The sequence below is a fragment of the Apteryx mantelli genome, chromosome 2 (assembly GCF_036417845.1).
Source record: "Apteryx mantelli isolate bAptMan1 chromosome 2, bAptMan1.hap1, whole genome shotgun sequence".
Lineage (NCBI taxonomy): Eukaryota > Metazoa > Chordata > Aves > Apterygiformes > Apterygidae > Apteryx > Apteryx mantelli.
In genome coordinates this window covers 79,538,812-79,553,802 of record NC_089979.1, presented here as the reverse complement: position 1 = coordinate 79,553,802, position 14,991 = coordinate 79,538,812, and the positions used below count along the sequence as shown (strand labels likewise).

Genomic DNA, 14,991 nt, shown 5'->3' with positions numbered 1-14,991 from the left:
GTGAGGAAGCCGTGCTCTGAAGGAGTCCCTCCAGCCAGTTCAAAATACAACTGAGAAACTGGGAGCAGGGATCTAAGCACAGGCAGAGTTTGGGGTTTTTTTGTTTTGTTTTGCTTTGGCCGGAAGGGTCAGCAGGACATGATGCAGCAGCCTTGAAAAGGGAAACAGTTTAATGTGAAAGATGATGATCCTTGAAGGAAAGGAAAAACACCATTTTTAAAATTTCCTCTATTTCAGTATTACAGAGGACACATGCCAATGCTAACTAAATAGTAATGCCCTACCTACACTGTAAGCAAGTCCTTACTCACCTCTGCAAAGTGTATGATGGATATCCTGAGTTGCACCTAGATCTGCAATGTTATGGAGATGTAGCAATGTGCCACAGCTTCTCTGCTGCTCTGTGATCCTGCACACCAAACACCTAGACCATAGCTACTGTTTTCCAGCCAGTTGCACCCGGAGCATGCAGCCACAGAGCAGCACGTGTTGGATTGGGCAAGTACCTGCTGCTGGGGGGCCCCATGGTCACAGAAACACAGGTCAAGCAGGCAGCCTCACTGCAACCTGCCCCCTTGCCCTTCTCTTCCCTGTTTCCTGTCTGCACACATCCTCATTACAAGGACTCTTGCAACTTCCAAGAGAAGACCAAAGAGATTTATATAAGGAAACAGAGAAATATGCACAACTCTTGTGACATTTTATCTTATACATTAGCCTCTCAGTTCCTTCTAAGGGCCTTACCTATTTCCTACTTGACAGTAAATCCAATTCAGTCCAATCCTTCTGTGCAGAAGCTACTGCCAATAAGCTTTTAATGTAAAAACTAAAAGCTTCCAAGTGTGCTGCTGAAATCTGAGAGCAGCAAGAAAACTGATTTCTAAGAGGATTGCAACCTCCCAATCAGTGTTCTTCCTGAGCGCTTCAGACATCGCACATTCAGTGAAACACAAGCTGACATTTTTGCCAAGGTGCATGCACATTATAACACAGACATTAATTTCTCTCCCATCTAAGAGGTAATTCATCTAACTTTCAATCAGTCTAACCTTTTTATCAATATCATACTACCATTTCCAGCTGAGCCCTTCTATGCCTATAGTGCTGCACAGCGCTCCACTTTACGTTCACATGTGTATACACAGGCTCCTAAAGCCAAGTGTTCACGGAGGGGGAAAGAGCTGCCAGTCTCCCTCCTTGACAACAACAGGCTAAAGGCATCCATCTGGTCTGCTTGTACCAGCTGGCCCAGAAGCAAGTCCATGTTGAGATCCCCACACTGTAACGGAGTGGAGACCGAGAGGAAAAAGGTCCCACTGTCTTCCTAGCAGGGTTACTAAAAGCAGCTGTCCTTCACTCTTGACCACAGCAGAAGGGGACTGAGATGTGCTCCCTGATGAACTAGTGCCTTCGTTAAATCAAGGTTCCTCCGGAAACACAAAGCATTCAGACAAATGGACTGAGACACTATTAAAATATATATATATTACGCTATAAAATAAGAGACAGGGAGAGTTATCACTGTTAGAAAAATCCTTCCTTACTGCAACAGCTTCATCCTTTCTTCCTGACATTCAATCCTTAACTCTTGCTGTTGCAATGCATTATGGAAACACCATATGTAATGCCATTTATTTCAGTAATGAAACAAAAATAGGACGCTTCAAAGGACATGCTCTGTTTATTGACACCTTAAGGGGCACCGCCCCCATTTAATGGTGGAGGAGAAAACACTCATTCCACTTACTCCAAATATCAGTTTTGCAGAAATATCTATTATTTCAGCTATGAAAGAATATCAGACAGAATGGAACAATGTAGTGCTGCAACTTCAGTCATCAGAGGAAGAAAAAAGAATAGGTATTTGTGCATATGGCATTTCTTGAAGTTGCTATACATCTTCAAAGACACACTCCACATTATGAAAAAGCGATTTTCTTTTCTATCACCATGACAAATACATGACATATAATTCTATGGAAAGATTCAATCTAAGTGATCTGCTATTTTCTTGTATCAAACACATGCAAACATTTAAGACAGTTGTATCTCAATTCATATTAGAGAGTGGGGGAAGGGGAAGAGTTACATTTTGGTATTGTGAGGGAGAGGCACATTTTTATTTAATAGCTTTACACCGGACAGTCATCAAAAAAAAAAATCTGTGACTTTCTAAATAACCATACCGATATAGTTATAAGTTTACTATACACACACACAAAAACAAGTCCTTGGGATGACTGACATGTATTATCCAAAAAAATCAAGTTATTTTAAAAAACACATCATCAAGCTATTATGGGATTTCTCATATATGAGAAGATACAAAATTGACATTAAACAGTATAATATATTCAAGCTATTTCCCTGCTAAAAAACTCTCTCATATTGGCATGAACCACTCAAGACTTTCAACAAAAATCACTGCTAGTGGAAAGCAAGCAGTGATTAAAATCCAGGTGGTCATATTCTGGTTTTTGTATATGGTGGTTCTTAAACTACTGCCCCTTCCATCTTATTGAGAGGCAATGAGAATCCTAACAGCTGGAAGCACAGCCTTCCCTGAAAAAAATTGTATACACCAAGTATACACAAAAAGCACTCGTGTGCTTTTGTGTGATTTAATATTTTAAATCTCTTGCACCTGCTGGGATAATCAAATTGCATTAATTGGTTAAGAGGATTTTAGTGTGGTATTGATGTCTCATCTACTTCACCTCACTACAACAGTCCTCCTGCTCCTTTCAGGATTATTTTCACAGCCCAGAGATGCCAGCTGTGGGACTGCTTTTGCAACAGCAGCATCTGGCTCCTTGGCATGCTCCTCTGCAAGGCACGCCAGCTCTGCAGTTGCCTTAAGGTACATCAAATGGTCAGAATCCTAATAACAGAGTGAACTTTCTTGGACATCAATTTTCCCCTGTCAGCAATCTAGATTTGTCTTTCCTCACTCTTCCTTCAAAGCATGTGGCATCTTGATGCCTGGCTTTTTTAAACATAAAGGTCAAAGCATTGTGCCTTTGTCTCAAATCCTGATAAGAAAAGCTTCTGATTTTGTAAAGAAAATAACTTTTGAAACCTTGCCTTTCATAGCAGGAGAAAAATGTAGGGAGTAGAAAGGAGTGGGGAACAAACTCATTTAAGACAGTAAATCTCTCCAGGTATCTAGCTGGAATTGCAGATAAATATTCAAAGCAATTATTCAGTATCAGCCTTGCAGTTAACTTGCATACAAGCCAGGGGACACTTTCCTGCTCTTCTGTATTCATTCCCCTGGGAGCAGGCTGAGCATCTTGCCTGGCAAATCAGCAGACACTTGCAGCTGAACTCCTTCTGAAATGTATACTCAACAGTTTCACAGGTAGCCTCCATATATGCTTTTATTCAGATTTGTTCCTTGATGAAGGGACTTTGACTAAATGGCATTACTGACAGCCAGACACATCCTTGTAAATAGCTACAGCTACCCCAATTCTAACCTGCCTCAGACCCACCCAAGCAGACGTTCCCGAAGTTTCCATTGCACAACACAGCGACCAGACCCATCCTCCCCATCCTGACACACTGGACAGCTGGATTTCACACAAAGATCCAGTTTGGATCCGAGTAAGAAAGGGCACGTTCAAAATTGCCACTGTCATTCTCTGCCCATTGTGCTACCCATACTGCTTCTAGAGAATAAACTCCTTGTGGACATTGGAAGAATCATGCAACAGTACAATAAACCTCTGTTGCCAACTCTGTGTGAATAAGTAGTAAAAATAGGCTTGTCATGTAGATGAACTAGCTAACACTTCAGGTGTGAGAGATTCAACACGCAACCCAAAGACTAGTTTTTAAGTCATTACATCTGAAGGTCATGAACAGTTTTCTAGTCACTTGGAAATAAAATACTTGAAAACTCAGTCTGGGAAATAGGATTTTCCCCAGAGAACACTGGAATGAACTTTTTCATATTATTTCTGGCTGAAAAATTAAGCTTAGGTTTTTGATAAGTCATACTTTCTACAGAATACATGATCTGTGAACATATTTTCACCCCTTAACACACTTTTAATAATAATTACATCAACTTCACTGAGAAGAGAACATATTAGTCTGACATTTTAGATTCTGTAACTCAGATCTACATTTCTGTTGTACAGACTTAAATATCATTTATTCAGTTACACCATTTAAGGCTAGCTAATGATCGTGATGCTGAAATATACATAAAATCTGTAATATTCCAATAGAGAATATTTACATTTTCTATTTCCACATAAACTTGATGGACCCAAGGCACTTAACAGACATGATTTATACTTCACTAACCTCCAATAAACTAGGGAGGAATATAGTATTATGCTGGCATACACTCTTTCTGAGCTGCAAGTTAAAAATTTCAAGCACCAGAAGGTTGAAAAGAAAAATAAAGGTGACATTTAACTCTTTTGTACAAAAACTCAAATCAATGAATAGCAGTAGAAGAAGTTATGTTAATGAGAAGGATAGCAGTGACAGGAAGAAAGACAATGCAGAATTGAGCTTAGCTGCAGCAGCAGACATGGCCAGTCACAGACTAACACATATTTGTGGGAAACCTTCCGTTAACCCTACACTGACATGTTCAAATAGTGTGTAGTTGTGCAGAAACGAAATCTCTGTCCCAATATCAAATACTAATTATTCTAAAACATAACAGCATACCAAGAGATCTCTTGCTTCAGGTAGAGGAAGAAGCTATCCCCAGAGCTTTGCCTTTTTAAATCTTGTCCTGAAAAGGGTAGAGTAATTGTACCATTTTCTACTCTTTTAATCCTTACTAAAAAAAGGGAAGAAATATAAATTAGTGTTTCTTCTCATCTTTTTTTTTCCCCCTTCTTCGAAGAGGGTGCTAATACAAAACCATATTCATGCTTCCTTTTGCAAGTTTTTATCCAGTGTAGTGACACCAGTGGCACTGTATTATCAGCTTTCAATAAACTGGATCACATAGGCAATAACACTGCTTCCTTTTGGGCTTCAGTCCTTCAAAGGTGCTCACTAGGTGCTCAAAAACAAAAAGCCCTTCTTATGTGCTAGCAAGTCTGAGGCATCTGAAAGTTAACACTGACAAAGCTAGTTGTGATAACTTTAAATGTGCACACTCCACCTCCCCATAACACACACACTACCTGACCTATCTCCAGTATCACAGTAAAGCCAGCAGAAGAGGACACATGCCTTTGCCCAGGTATTACTACTCCACAGTTTTGCAAATTTAGCTTGGACAACTGATGAAGGTCAATTTATTTTAATACACCAGATCATCAACTGCAGCAGCTGAAGCTCAGTCTTGTGCTCACTGCTCCCACATTGCAGCCTCCAAGTGAGGGTCAGGCCAAAGATCTGTAGATAGGTCATGTCTAAAACTGCCTCAAGGTTTTCCTTCTGTTCCTATAAGCTGGACCACTAGGAAATTACTCATCTGCTTAAAAATAAGCTGGTGCTCAACTGCTTCATCCAAACTATTGTCCAAACTATTAGTAACTGGTTGGACAAGGTAGGTTGGTAATTTCCCAGAGGTGGGCCAGCTTTTGGGACTCAAAGAGCACTGTGAAGACTAAGTAGTTAACATCTGGCCAAACACAGCACACTGTGGATGAGTATTTATATAAACGCATGATAGTCTGCGGTATGAATTCTTTTCTGCTTTTCTAGGCTGAAGATAATCATCATCTTTGGGAACCAAAGTCTTTCTCCACACAACTTGCAGGGATAAGGTAATTTGCACACCTAAGGCATTCTTTTAGTTTCATGTACATGCTCTAGAAGGATCATTAACCCAAGCTCTGATTCAGATACAATTTAAGAGTACCTAAAGAAGGTATCTTTGCAGTCAAAGTAACATCATATTCATATCAAGTTTTGTTCAGATTTTTTAAGTGATGTCTCTGGCATTTCCACTTAAAACAATCCAATATATTACAAACAGGAGGGAAAACACTAGTCCATCAGACAATCAGTAACACTTATTTTCTTCAGAGGTAAATTTAGCATTAACTTAAGAAAAATACATCCTATTTTACAGAAACAAATTTCTTGGGAAAAGGAGACAGGAAGATAGTAAAACATAAACAAGAGCTGCAAAACCAAACTATCAGTCTTCCCCACAGAATCAAAAAAAGATGACTGAGCAACCTTTCCATATGGCATTTTTGCTCCATATGGAGCAACTTCTTTGATATTGAAACTGCCATTCTTAATCAAACGTTAGCTAAAACATTCATTATGTGCCCAAGACTTGATTGGGGTCTTAGAAACTAAGTATTTTGAACCTTTTCCTTTGAAGAAGCTAGTAGTATAAAATAACACAGTAAATCTCTGCTCAGAAAGACAGCAATCTTATTTAGCACTTAAATATACTTTAGAGGAAAGATTCAAGTACTTTACAGCTCCTATAATTTACAGACCTTAATTAACATCAGCTTTATTTCCCAAAGGAAAACAGCTGCTCTCAATGACAAAGCATTTTGGAGCACTCCACAAACTGAAAGCAGAACTGACTACTACCATGTGCACCCATAGGAAAGCTTTAAAAAGCCTTTCAGGGGAAAAAGAAAAAAGAAAATGCAACTTTAATTGGGTAAGACTGAGGGGTGAGCAAGTCAGTAAGTCCATACATTGCAACAAACAGAGCTCACAGATGCACATTTTAGAAATCATGGCCATGAAAACACTAATACCAGACAGCACAAATTCTAAAGAATTTGAGCTTCTCTTTTGGCTGCAAGGGCTTTTATTTGTTTGTTTTTCACTAGAACCCTAGTTTTTAAATCACGGAAGAAACATTTCTTAGTTCAACTTTTATCTACATATAAACAAGGATAAGAATGGATGGTATTTCTCAAGCCCATATGAACTTGCATCTCCCAAGGCATGCCTTTTTTTCTTCTTTTTTTTTAAATCAATGAAAATTACCATGCAGTCTATATGCAGCTATATTGTCAAAAAGGATAGGCAAATAACACATTTAGTCTTCAGTTAAGGATTAAGAGACAAGCATTTTAGAAAAATCTCCTTCCGGTTAGAATTTTTAAATAGAAGTTAACTGCATAACTTTAAAAGAGTTCATTCTAATGCAGAGTTTCATAGTTGGATAGCCACTCTCATTTAATGAAAAGATTGAAGAGACCTAATTTCTTTGTTGTTGAACTGAAATATCAAAGCAATAAGACAAACAGTCAAATAAAATGTATACAATTTTTTCATGCACTTACTTAAATGGCGTGAAGAGAAATGACAATGTTGTTTCCTTTTTCTGAGTCATCTTAACCTGCATTAAAAAAAATTAAACCATTATATGCAACTTCTAATGAATTGTCAAAATACTATCCAGGAAACTGGGTGTTACGCTCTTGTAAATAACTATACTGCACTTATTGCTCCTCTGAGTGCTGCACCAGTGCTTCTGGAAACCCAGATCCACTCTAAAGAAGGTAACCCCCAAACACACTCCCATTCAGCAATTTTCATAGAAGGACTTCTACAGTTTACAGAATAAAGGGAAGGTATGGTTAGAAATGCAAATAGACCTTAGGGATAATCTGATTATATTAAGCTGGTGTTATTTATGCCAGACAGGAACTAGTATACTGCTGCTATGGTGCTGAAGCAGTACTACTAGACTGATTAACCTGCACCTGAATAAAAGTAAAGGTTCTGATACAGTCGAAATCACTTTGCCCAAGGCCCTTCAAAATATCTTTAAGGCCTCCTGTACCAGTTTGACTGATGGCATAAAGTACAGCTAAGAAATTTCTAGCAAACTTCATCCCAGAATCTGACAGCTTGAAGTAGCAATCTGCATGTCGCATCTTATCCATCCAAGACAACATCCTCTCCAGGAGGTCACACTGTGGTCAGGTCAGCCCATCACAGCAAAAGTCCACTTGGCATGTCTAAGCCAGTGCACTACAACTACTTCCATAAAGAAACCCAAAGGGGTTCACACACAATCCTTCCAAAACAATCCTAGAAACAAGCTAGCCAAGAAAAAAACAGAAAATTTAACACTACAGAATGACTGAACTAAAAACAAGCTTAGAGAATGGATGACCTGCTTTAAAAATAAATAAATAAATAAATAAATTTCCCGAGACATCAATTAAACTAAAAAAAGAGCTGACACCTTCAATACTTAAAGCAGAGCTCTTTAGACTCTGGTGGTTAAACATACCAGCAGTGTTAGATAAACTGCTTCAAAGCCATGCCCAAACTTCAATCATTTCCTCTGCTACATGCAAGCTTTCCACCACAGACTTGGGAAACAACACTGCCAACATAATATCCACACAAACTACGTTTGGGAACCTGGGCGTTCAAGGGACAGAAAGTGCCAACAGTGCTAACCTCCATGCTCATCTCGTGCAGCACATCTAAGCTTATTTCCTTATTCTGTCCTGGTCATACAGATGTTGTGACAAGGCAACAGTTCTCGCATGACGCAGATGACAGTTTGCCCTCACAGCATTTCTAGGTCTGGCCAAAACTGCGATTTTCGGATTTGAGAATGTTTCTTACTCCACAGATGAACAGCATCTAGTGAAACAGAACCTTTGCTCTGTTCAGACCACAGATGTGTTCTCATAACATAATAATATCCAGTATCAGATGAAGCAAGAAAGAAAAGGCTGAGATGAGCAAAACAACAGATATGAAAGCATTAGCTAAAAGTTAATTAAGACACTAATTGCATTTCTGTAATAGACAGGTGACCATTACCTTTTGATCACTTTGTTTACTGATGCCGAGTTTAGGCTTTGTGTCCCGATCACTGTTTCAAAGGAAATGTTTCCTTTTCAGACATCAGAACTTAGCACTCAGAACTGAGCCTGCCAACCTACCTACTGCCTGCAGGTATGATACACATTAATAGCAACAAACATCAACATTTATGTTAAAATCAAGAAAAGCAGCTACTCATTTTCTTTCCAAAAAGGTGTTTATTAGATTTAAAGTCTCCCAAACCCACTCACATATGGTTCACAGCTAGTCAATCAATATCATCCAGTATCTGTGTTCAATTTTAGTTCTTTGAATTACAGCATGCCATATACAATATTTGTTCTAGTATAATAATTTTTGCAAAGAGCAGCAAGAATTATTATTCAAAGAAATACCTTTCCTCTTTTTACTATGTGTTTAGTTACCTTAAACTGCTCAAGAATCTGAACAGCATTTGTAAACATGCTCTCCGCTTTGAAATGAGCACTATTGTTTAGATATTCCAGAGGCAGAGTTCCCTGGGGGCAGAAAAAAAAAATATATATATTTATATACATACACATATATGTATATCTCAAAGATTTAAATGAAGAAACATGAATTTCTTGAACTGAATGGCAGGACAAGGGAACAAAAAAAAAAAATTCAAATTACTACTGAAGTAATTGTTGTAACTTCAGTAAAACTAAAAATAGTCTTCTCGCATCATTTCTCTACATCAAAAGGACTGTTCATAATATCCCAACTCCCACAGCCGCACAAAAAAGACAAATAATGGAAGCTGTTACGTTATGTACTATATAATAATAAAACCCCAACCACTAATCAGAATCCATTCTTTAAATACTTAAATGTTTCATCCAAACCCCTGCCTGGGCCTGACACTCCCATTACTCACAGTGAGAAAGTGAGTAATTCTTATGCCTCTCTCTGTATGTTAGGAAGCTTTTCTCACAAGTTAGTTCAAACGACCAGCAATGGGTAAAAGTACAGGAACAGAATCTGGTGCAAGTTTCCAGAAAAAAATATTTTGAAATGTGTTGTAAATAGATGCTTTTCATGTGAAATAAGCAACATGAAAACACATTATAATTTTATTGATAATTAGCAATAATTTTATATTAGACAACCTCTGGACTATATAAAAATATAGGAAGCAAATTCAAAGAAAAAGTCATCTCACAGAGAGTAACCTCACTGTTCACTAAATTAGTGGTACAAGATATCATCTAAAAGACTCAGCACACTAAATTAAAAAAAAAAGTATTTAACATTAAATTGCAGGAACTGGCTCTACAGGTTCAACTTTCATGATCAAAACCCAAATGTTGTTTGAACCAGACTGTATTTTTACCATCCCTAATTACAAATTAACACAACTTTTACACAGTTTAAGAGCATAAAGTTTCAGATTATTCAGTTGGAAAAGCAGTTGATACTTTTAAGTTCTACACACTATATCAGAAGATTGAGTTCTGCAATCTGAACACACACACGCAAAATTAAAACTATAAGCAGTCTCCAACCTCTACAGCAGATTTTCCAAAAGTGTAATCTTCCCCTCTCTTACACCCTCAAGTTTTCTGCCCAACACCTCTTCCTCTAAGAGCAGCAGACTCCTATCATAAGGTAAAACATTTGAACTTCTTACCACAGAATTCAGGGGGAAAGGAACACCGATAAGAGAAGCCATCAGCGGTGCTATATCAGCCTGTGCAAACAGAAGCATTCCCATTTTAACATACTTCCAGCTTACAGCTGATAAATTTAATTTTAATGTATCTGTATTTGGAAAAGTAAATGGCATTACATGTTAGAATTTCACAGTATTAAACCCTTTCATAATATTCTTTACTGTTTCTAGTAGTCATCATGACATGATTAGATTCAGAATGTGAGACGAGTACTGTAAAGCTTTAAAAATACATTTAGTTTAAAAGCAAATATAAAAACCCACAGTATTTATTCGCAGAAATTCAGTACCTCCTTCACTGCACTCAGAAAAGCATACCACTTTTTATTACTATTTACACTACAGAAAGAACTATTCTGTATTTACAATTTTAAGCTGTACATAAAATATACTGATCTTAAAAGCACTTCTTAATCCTTGTTCCCTCAGGGCTAATTACTCACCTGCTCCCCTTTACAGAGGGATTCTACAAATTTACTATGTCCGCTCAGCCCTTAATCCTCAAAGAGGTCCCTTTACCTACAGTAAGACTTCTCATAAAATAAGCTACTGTTACTTTTTGCTTGTACAAAGACCGGCTCTTACTAGGTTTATATTTTCCCTTAATGTAAAACTATGCACCAAAATTCTTTCTTTTTTTCTCCAGCATAAAACTGAAGCAACTATATCAAGATCAAAGGCACTGCTACAACCTTAGATCTACTGTACAAAAGCAGACTCCAAACCATTATCTGTAGAGAACAAAACACATGTAGTGTAATATCAAGCAGAAATCTAATTTGCTATTTTTACCCTTAATTCTACATGTACTACAGAATATTGGAAAAGGCTGTCTTTGGAAAGTCCATTACAGGGAACAAAGTGACAATCAAGAGTCTTCTATAAAGTCTTGAAATAACATTCCCATAACTCCTGCAACCCTTGAGACCAAATTCATCTCCAGCTTCCTACCAGGGCTTTACTGAAAGCTGTTGATTCAGAACTTTCCAAACTTTAACCTATGAGCCTGAGTTTCTATGTGTGCCTGCACATGTGTATGTGCTATGTGTTATTTTCATGTTAAAGAAAGAAAAACAGCTTTGCTGCTTCAGTATCAAAGGTTAAAAAGTTCACTTTTTTTCTTCCTTTACAGTACCACGCTATATATTTGCCTAAATTGCCACATGGCTGGGGCTTAATCACAGACCTTACTAAAAACCAAAACAAAAAACAACCCACACAATTCAAGAGTATAGCAAAAGTTGATTTCATAATGATAGCAGCATCTGGAAAAAAATGACAAAAAAAGAGACACCAAAACAGATAATGGTGGAAAACCACACTGAACACACATGTAGCCAACTTTGCAGTAGAGTAAAAAGCACAGGGCAAGTGCTCACTAACTAGGGCAAGCATTAGACCATGCTTTGTGTTCAGCTGGGCACCTTCCCAGGATGCATAGAGGAGGAAGAGTAAGCTCAGTTCCAAAATGCTTTCAAAGTAGAAAGTAGAAGGAAAGCATCATAAATTATTTCTAAAAAATTTTTTTTTTTTTTTTTGGAAAAACTTACTCTGAAAACATTAGATGCTATTCAAAGAACTTTTGAGATAACTTGCATCAAACTTTCAAGGAGTATCTAGCATACTGTTCTGCATTCTTTCTAAAACGCCATATGATCAAATAATTAAAAATGGTGTGATAAGTCTTCTTCAGGAAGAGATGTTGTATGTAGTTGCCACATCTGTTAACACGTGATTTAAGCTTTTTCATGTTATGTTTAGTCTGAGGGCAGTTCCTGCAACTCTTCATTTAACATTATGTAACATATTCCAGAAAAATGTTATGTCTGATCACTCATTCAAGTACTTTCCATTAGTCTAAATCACACAAAACTCATGATTTAAAAAGAAAGTTTATGACCTACTAAATTAGGTATGTTTGATACCTGATTGACATCCAGCCTTTTCAAGTTCTCCAGTTTCCATTCTACAAGAAATAACAGAGCACATGAATAGTTAATCTAAATAGATTTGAAAGGGATAATTCAGCTGACATATAATGTCTTGTTGCCAGTTTTTGTAAAGTGTTGTTACTAAAGAAAATTATAATTTGGCTTTAGGATAATAGCTCAAGAGGGGTTACAGATGGAACTCAACAGGCAGAACGAGTAAAACATTTTCATTTCATTTCACATTTTCTTTTATCCATCAGGATAAATTGCTGCTGCAATTGTGACCCAGATCAGTTGAAGAAAGTCCGCGTTTTTTTTCTTTTTTTCTTCTTCTTCAACACAGCACAGAAGGTGATGTATTACCTCTGTGCCAACTGAAAGATTCAAATGCAGGTTTAGGAGAAGGTCTGTTTAAATCTCTTTAATAGTTTTAAAAAAGGTTAACCCAAAGTCCCCAATATACTGGTACAGAGTGGTAAACACACTTCATGCCTGCCATAGGCAATGCTGGCCAAGAGCAAGCTCAAGGGAAAAGTTCAATGATTTAGCAATCAGAACAAGTACAATGAAAGCGTAGACAAAGTCAAACGTACTGCTAGCCCCTGAAGCTGTGGCACATCATATAAAAAGTTGGTTCAAAAAACAGCATTTTTCTGCTCCCCATTAGCCTCTTAGGAAATGAGGAGGAAATTGTCTGTTTTCTTTGGGGGGTGAAGAGTTATTTCAAAATAGAGTTTAGTTGTTTTGTTTCTTTTTCCCATCCATGTTCTTTTCCAAATGTTCAAGTTAACTGCCCCACTACTCACAGCAATAACATGGCGGGGTGGGGGGTGGGGTGGAGGGAACAGAAATGCAGTTAGGAAAAAGTGATAGGGGCTGAAACAGACTTGCTAACACAGTACTTAAAATGCTGTCAGCAGTCAATCACCTACCTGGAGCAGGTCTCAAGTACAGATAGCAGTAATCAAGTCAGTGGCAGTTGTCCTCCACTGAGGAGCCACAAGTAACGTTTAGCAACAGGGACAAGCCCCTGTCCTCAGTATACACAAAAAGCTAAATGGGCTGGTCACTGTCTTCTGTTAATGCATCTTCTAATTGACATCAAGGAATACAGAACAGCACAGACCAAACTAGGAGCCTGCCCAGCACCTCAGAATTGCAGCCGGCTCATTTAGACTATTCCCTATATAATCACGTTGTCTAAAAGCATCCTTCGTGTTCATATAAAAGTGAAGGTTTAAATGCACTAGATACACTCTACACTAAGAATACTGATAAACCATAGTTCAAAATTCTGATTCTACCTTATTTATTTTCCAAACAACAATACACACTCAAACCCTAGACTGTTCCCTATCTCCATCTTTCAGTGGACCCTGTCCATGCCAGACCCAACCCGTCTAGGCTGAAAACTGCCCAAGACAGGAAATACTGCTATTTTGAGCATTGTATGTGCAAAACTAATTTTCAGCAATTAGCTTATACCACAGCTACTTTCAGGGGTCTGATTACAGCTTCATTGTAATTTATGTGCAAAGAGCACTCTAAACAGCAGCCATGTATCTTAACAACAGTAAGAAATACAGTTACAAGGCGTTCCCATGGCAATACATGGGAAGTATTATCAGCATTAATCATGAACTCTGTGTTAAATTTATGACAAAATGAACAAGTTTTTGCTCATTTTTGCTTCCTGGAAAAACAGGTTTATATTTCTGTATATTGCTTCACTAGTTTTGCTTGTGTGAGTGTTTTTGCGAGATTTTATCTTTGTCATGTAGCCTTATACTTAGTTTCGTTTTTTGGGACAAACCTGCTGACTGGCCAGTCTGGGTTGCGCTCACGTGAGTGAAAAAAGAAACATCTTGGATTTAAATCTGGCCATAATGTTTTTATGACTCCAGCTCACTATCTAGGTTTCCCATAAAATGTTCAGCACAGTTTTCCACCTGTTTGATAGGATTTTTTCTTTATCCTGCCCTGCTCTTACTGCAATCTGCTGAGCAGTCACATGCTAAGAATCCAGGGAAAGCAGCAGAAAAGTACCAGTTAAAAAACGAGACTAAGTATAAGGCTACATGACAAAGATAAAATCTCGCAAAAACACTCACACAAGCAAAACTAGTGAAGCAATATACAGAGTTCCCTCAGCTGCAACAAGCCAGGCCAAGCACCCTCTGAAATAGGAACGCCTGCAGATGAAGCCTACCACTGCATATCCTTCTGCTGCAGAAGACAGTGCATTTAGTTTACTGACTTCTCCAGGTTCACACTGCAAAGCATCTGGCAGGCCCTGCATTGAGAAGCCAGACAGCAGCTCAATATTCTCCTTTCTGAAGAAAGGTCAAGCCAATAACCAAATGGGCAATACTATTCATTACCCACAGGATGCGGCTCTGCCATCAAGAATCTGCCCAAGATGGTTATATGGCTAGCCCTGAGGGAAGACGAAGCACAGGTGAAGAGACCGATAAGGAGAGGGCTGTCATCTCGGAGCATCCCGAGGAGCACACCACCATCCCATGACAAATTGGACAGACTAAGTCTTCACTGAAGGCACTGCCTCCGGGAATATCTACCCTTGATGGGGATGATGAGAAAAGAGACAATTCACTGAGC

At 38.2% G+C, this 14,991-nt stretch overlaps 1 protein-coding gene across 9 annotated transcripts in view; it reads right to left on the bottom strand.

The window, feature by feature from the left end:
• PIGN (phosphatidylinositol glycan anchor biosynthesis class N) overlaps nt 1-14,991 on the bottom strand; it is a 110,479-nt gene that overhangs the window by 53,878 nt on the left and 41,610 nt on the right. For 8 of the 9 annotated variants that reach the window (XM_067290961.1, XM_067290963.1, XM_067290965.1 and 5 more), the window contains 4 exons: nt 12,367-12,407; nt 10,400-10,459; nt 9,174-9,266; nt 7,242-7,297 (listed from right to left, as the gene is read on the bottom strand). In XM_067290961.1, coding sequence (XP_067147062.1) covers nt 7,242-7,297; nt 9,174-9,266; nt 10,400-10,459; nt 12,367-12,407 — 250 coding nt within the window. The remainder of the gene's footprint in view (nt 1-7,241; nt 7,298-9,173; nt 9,267-10,399; nt 10,460-12,366; nt 12,408-14,991) is intronic. The other variant, XM_067290964.1, reaches the window with a different exon arrangement.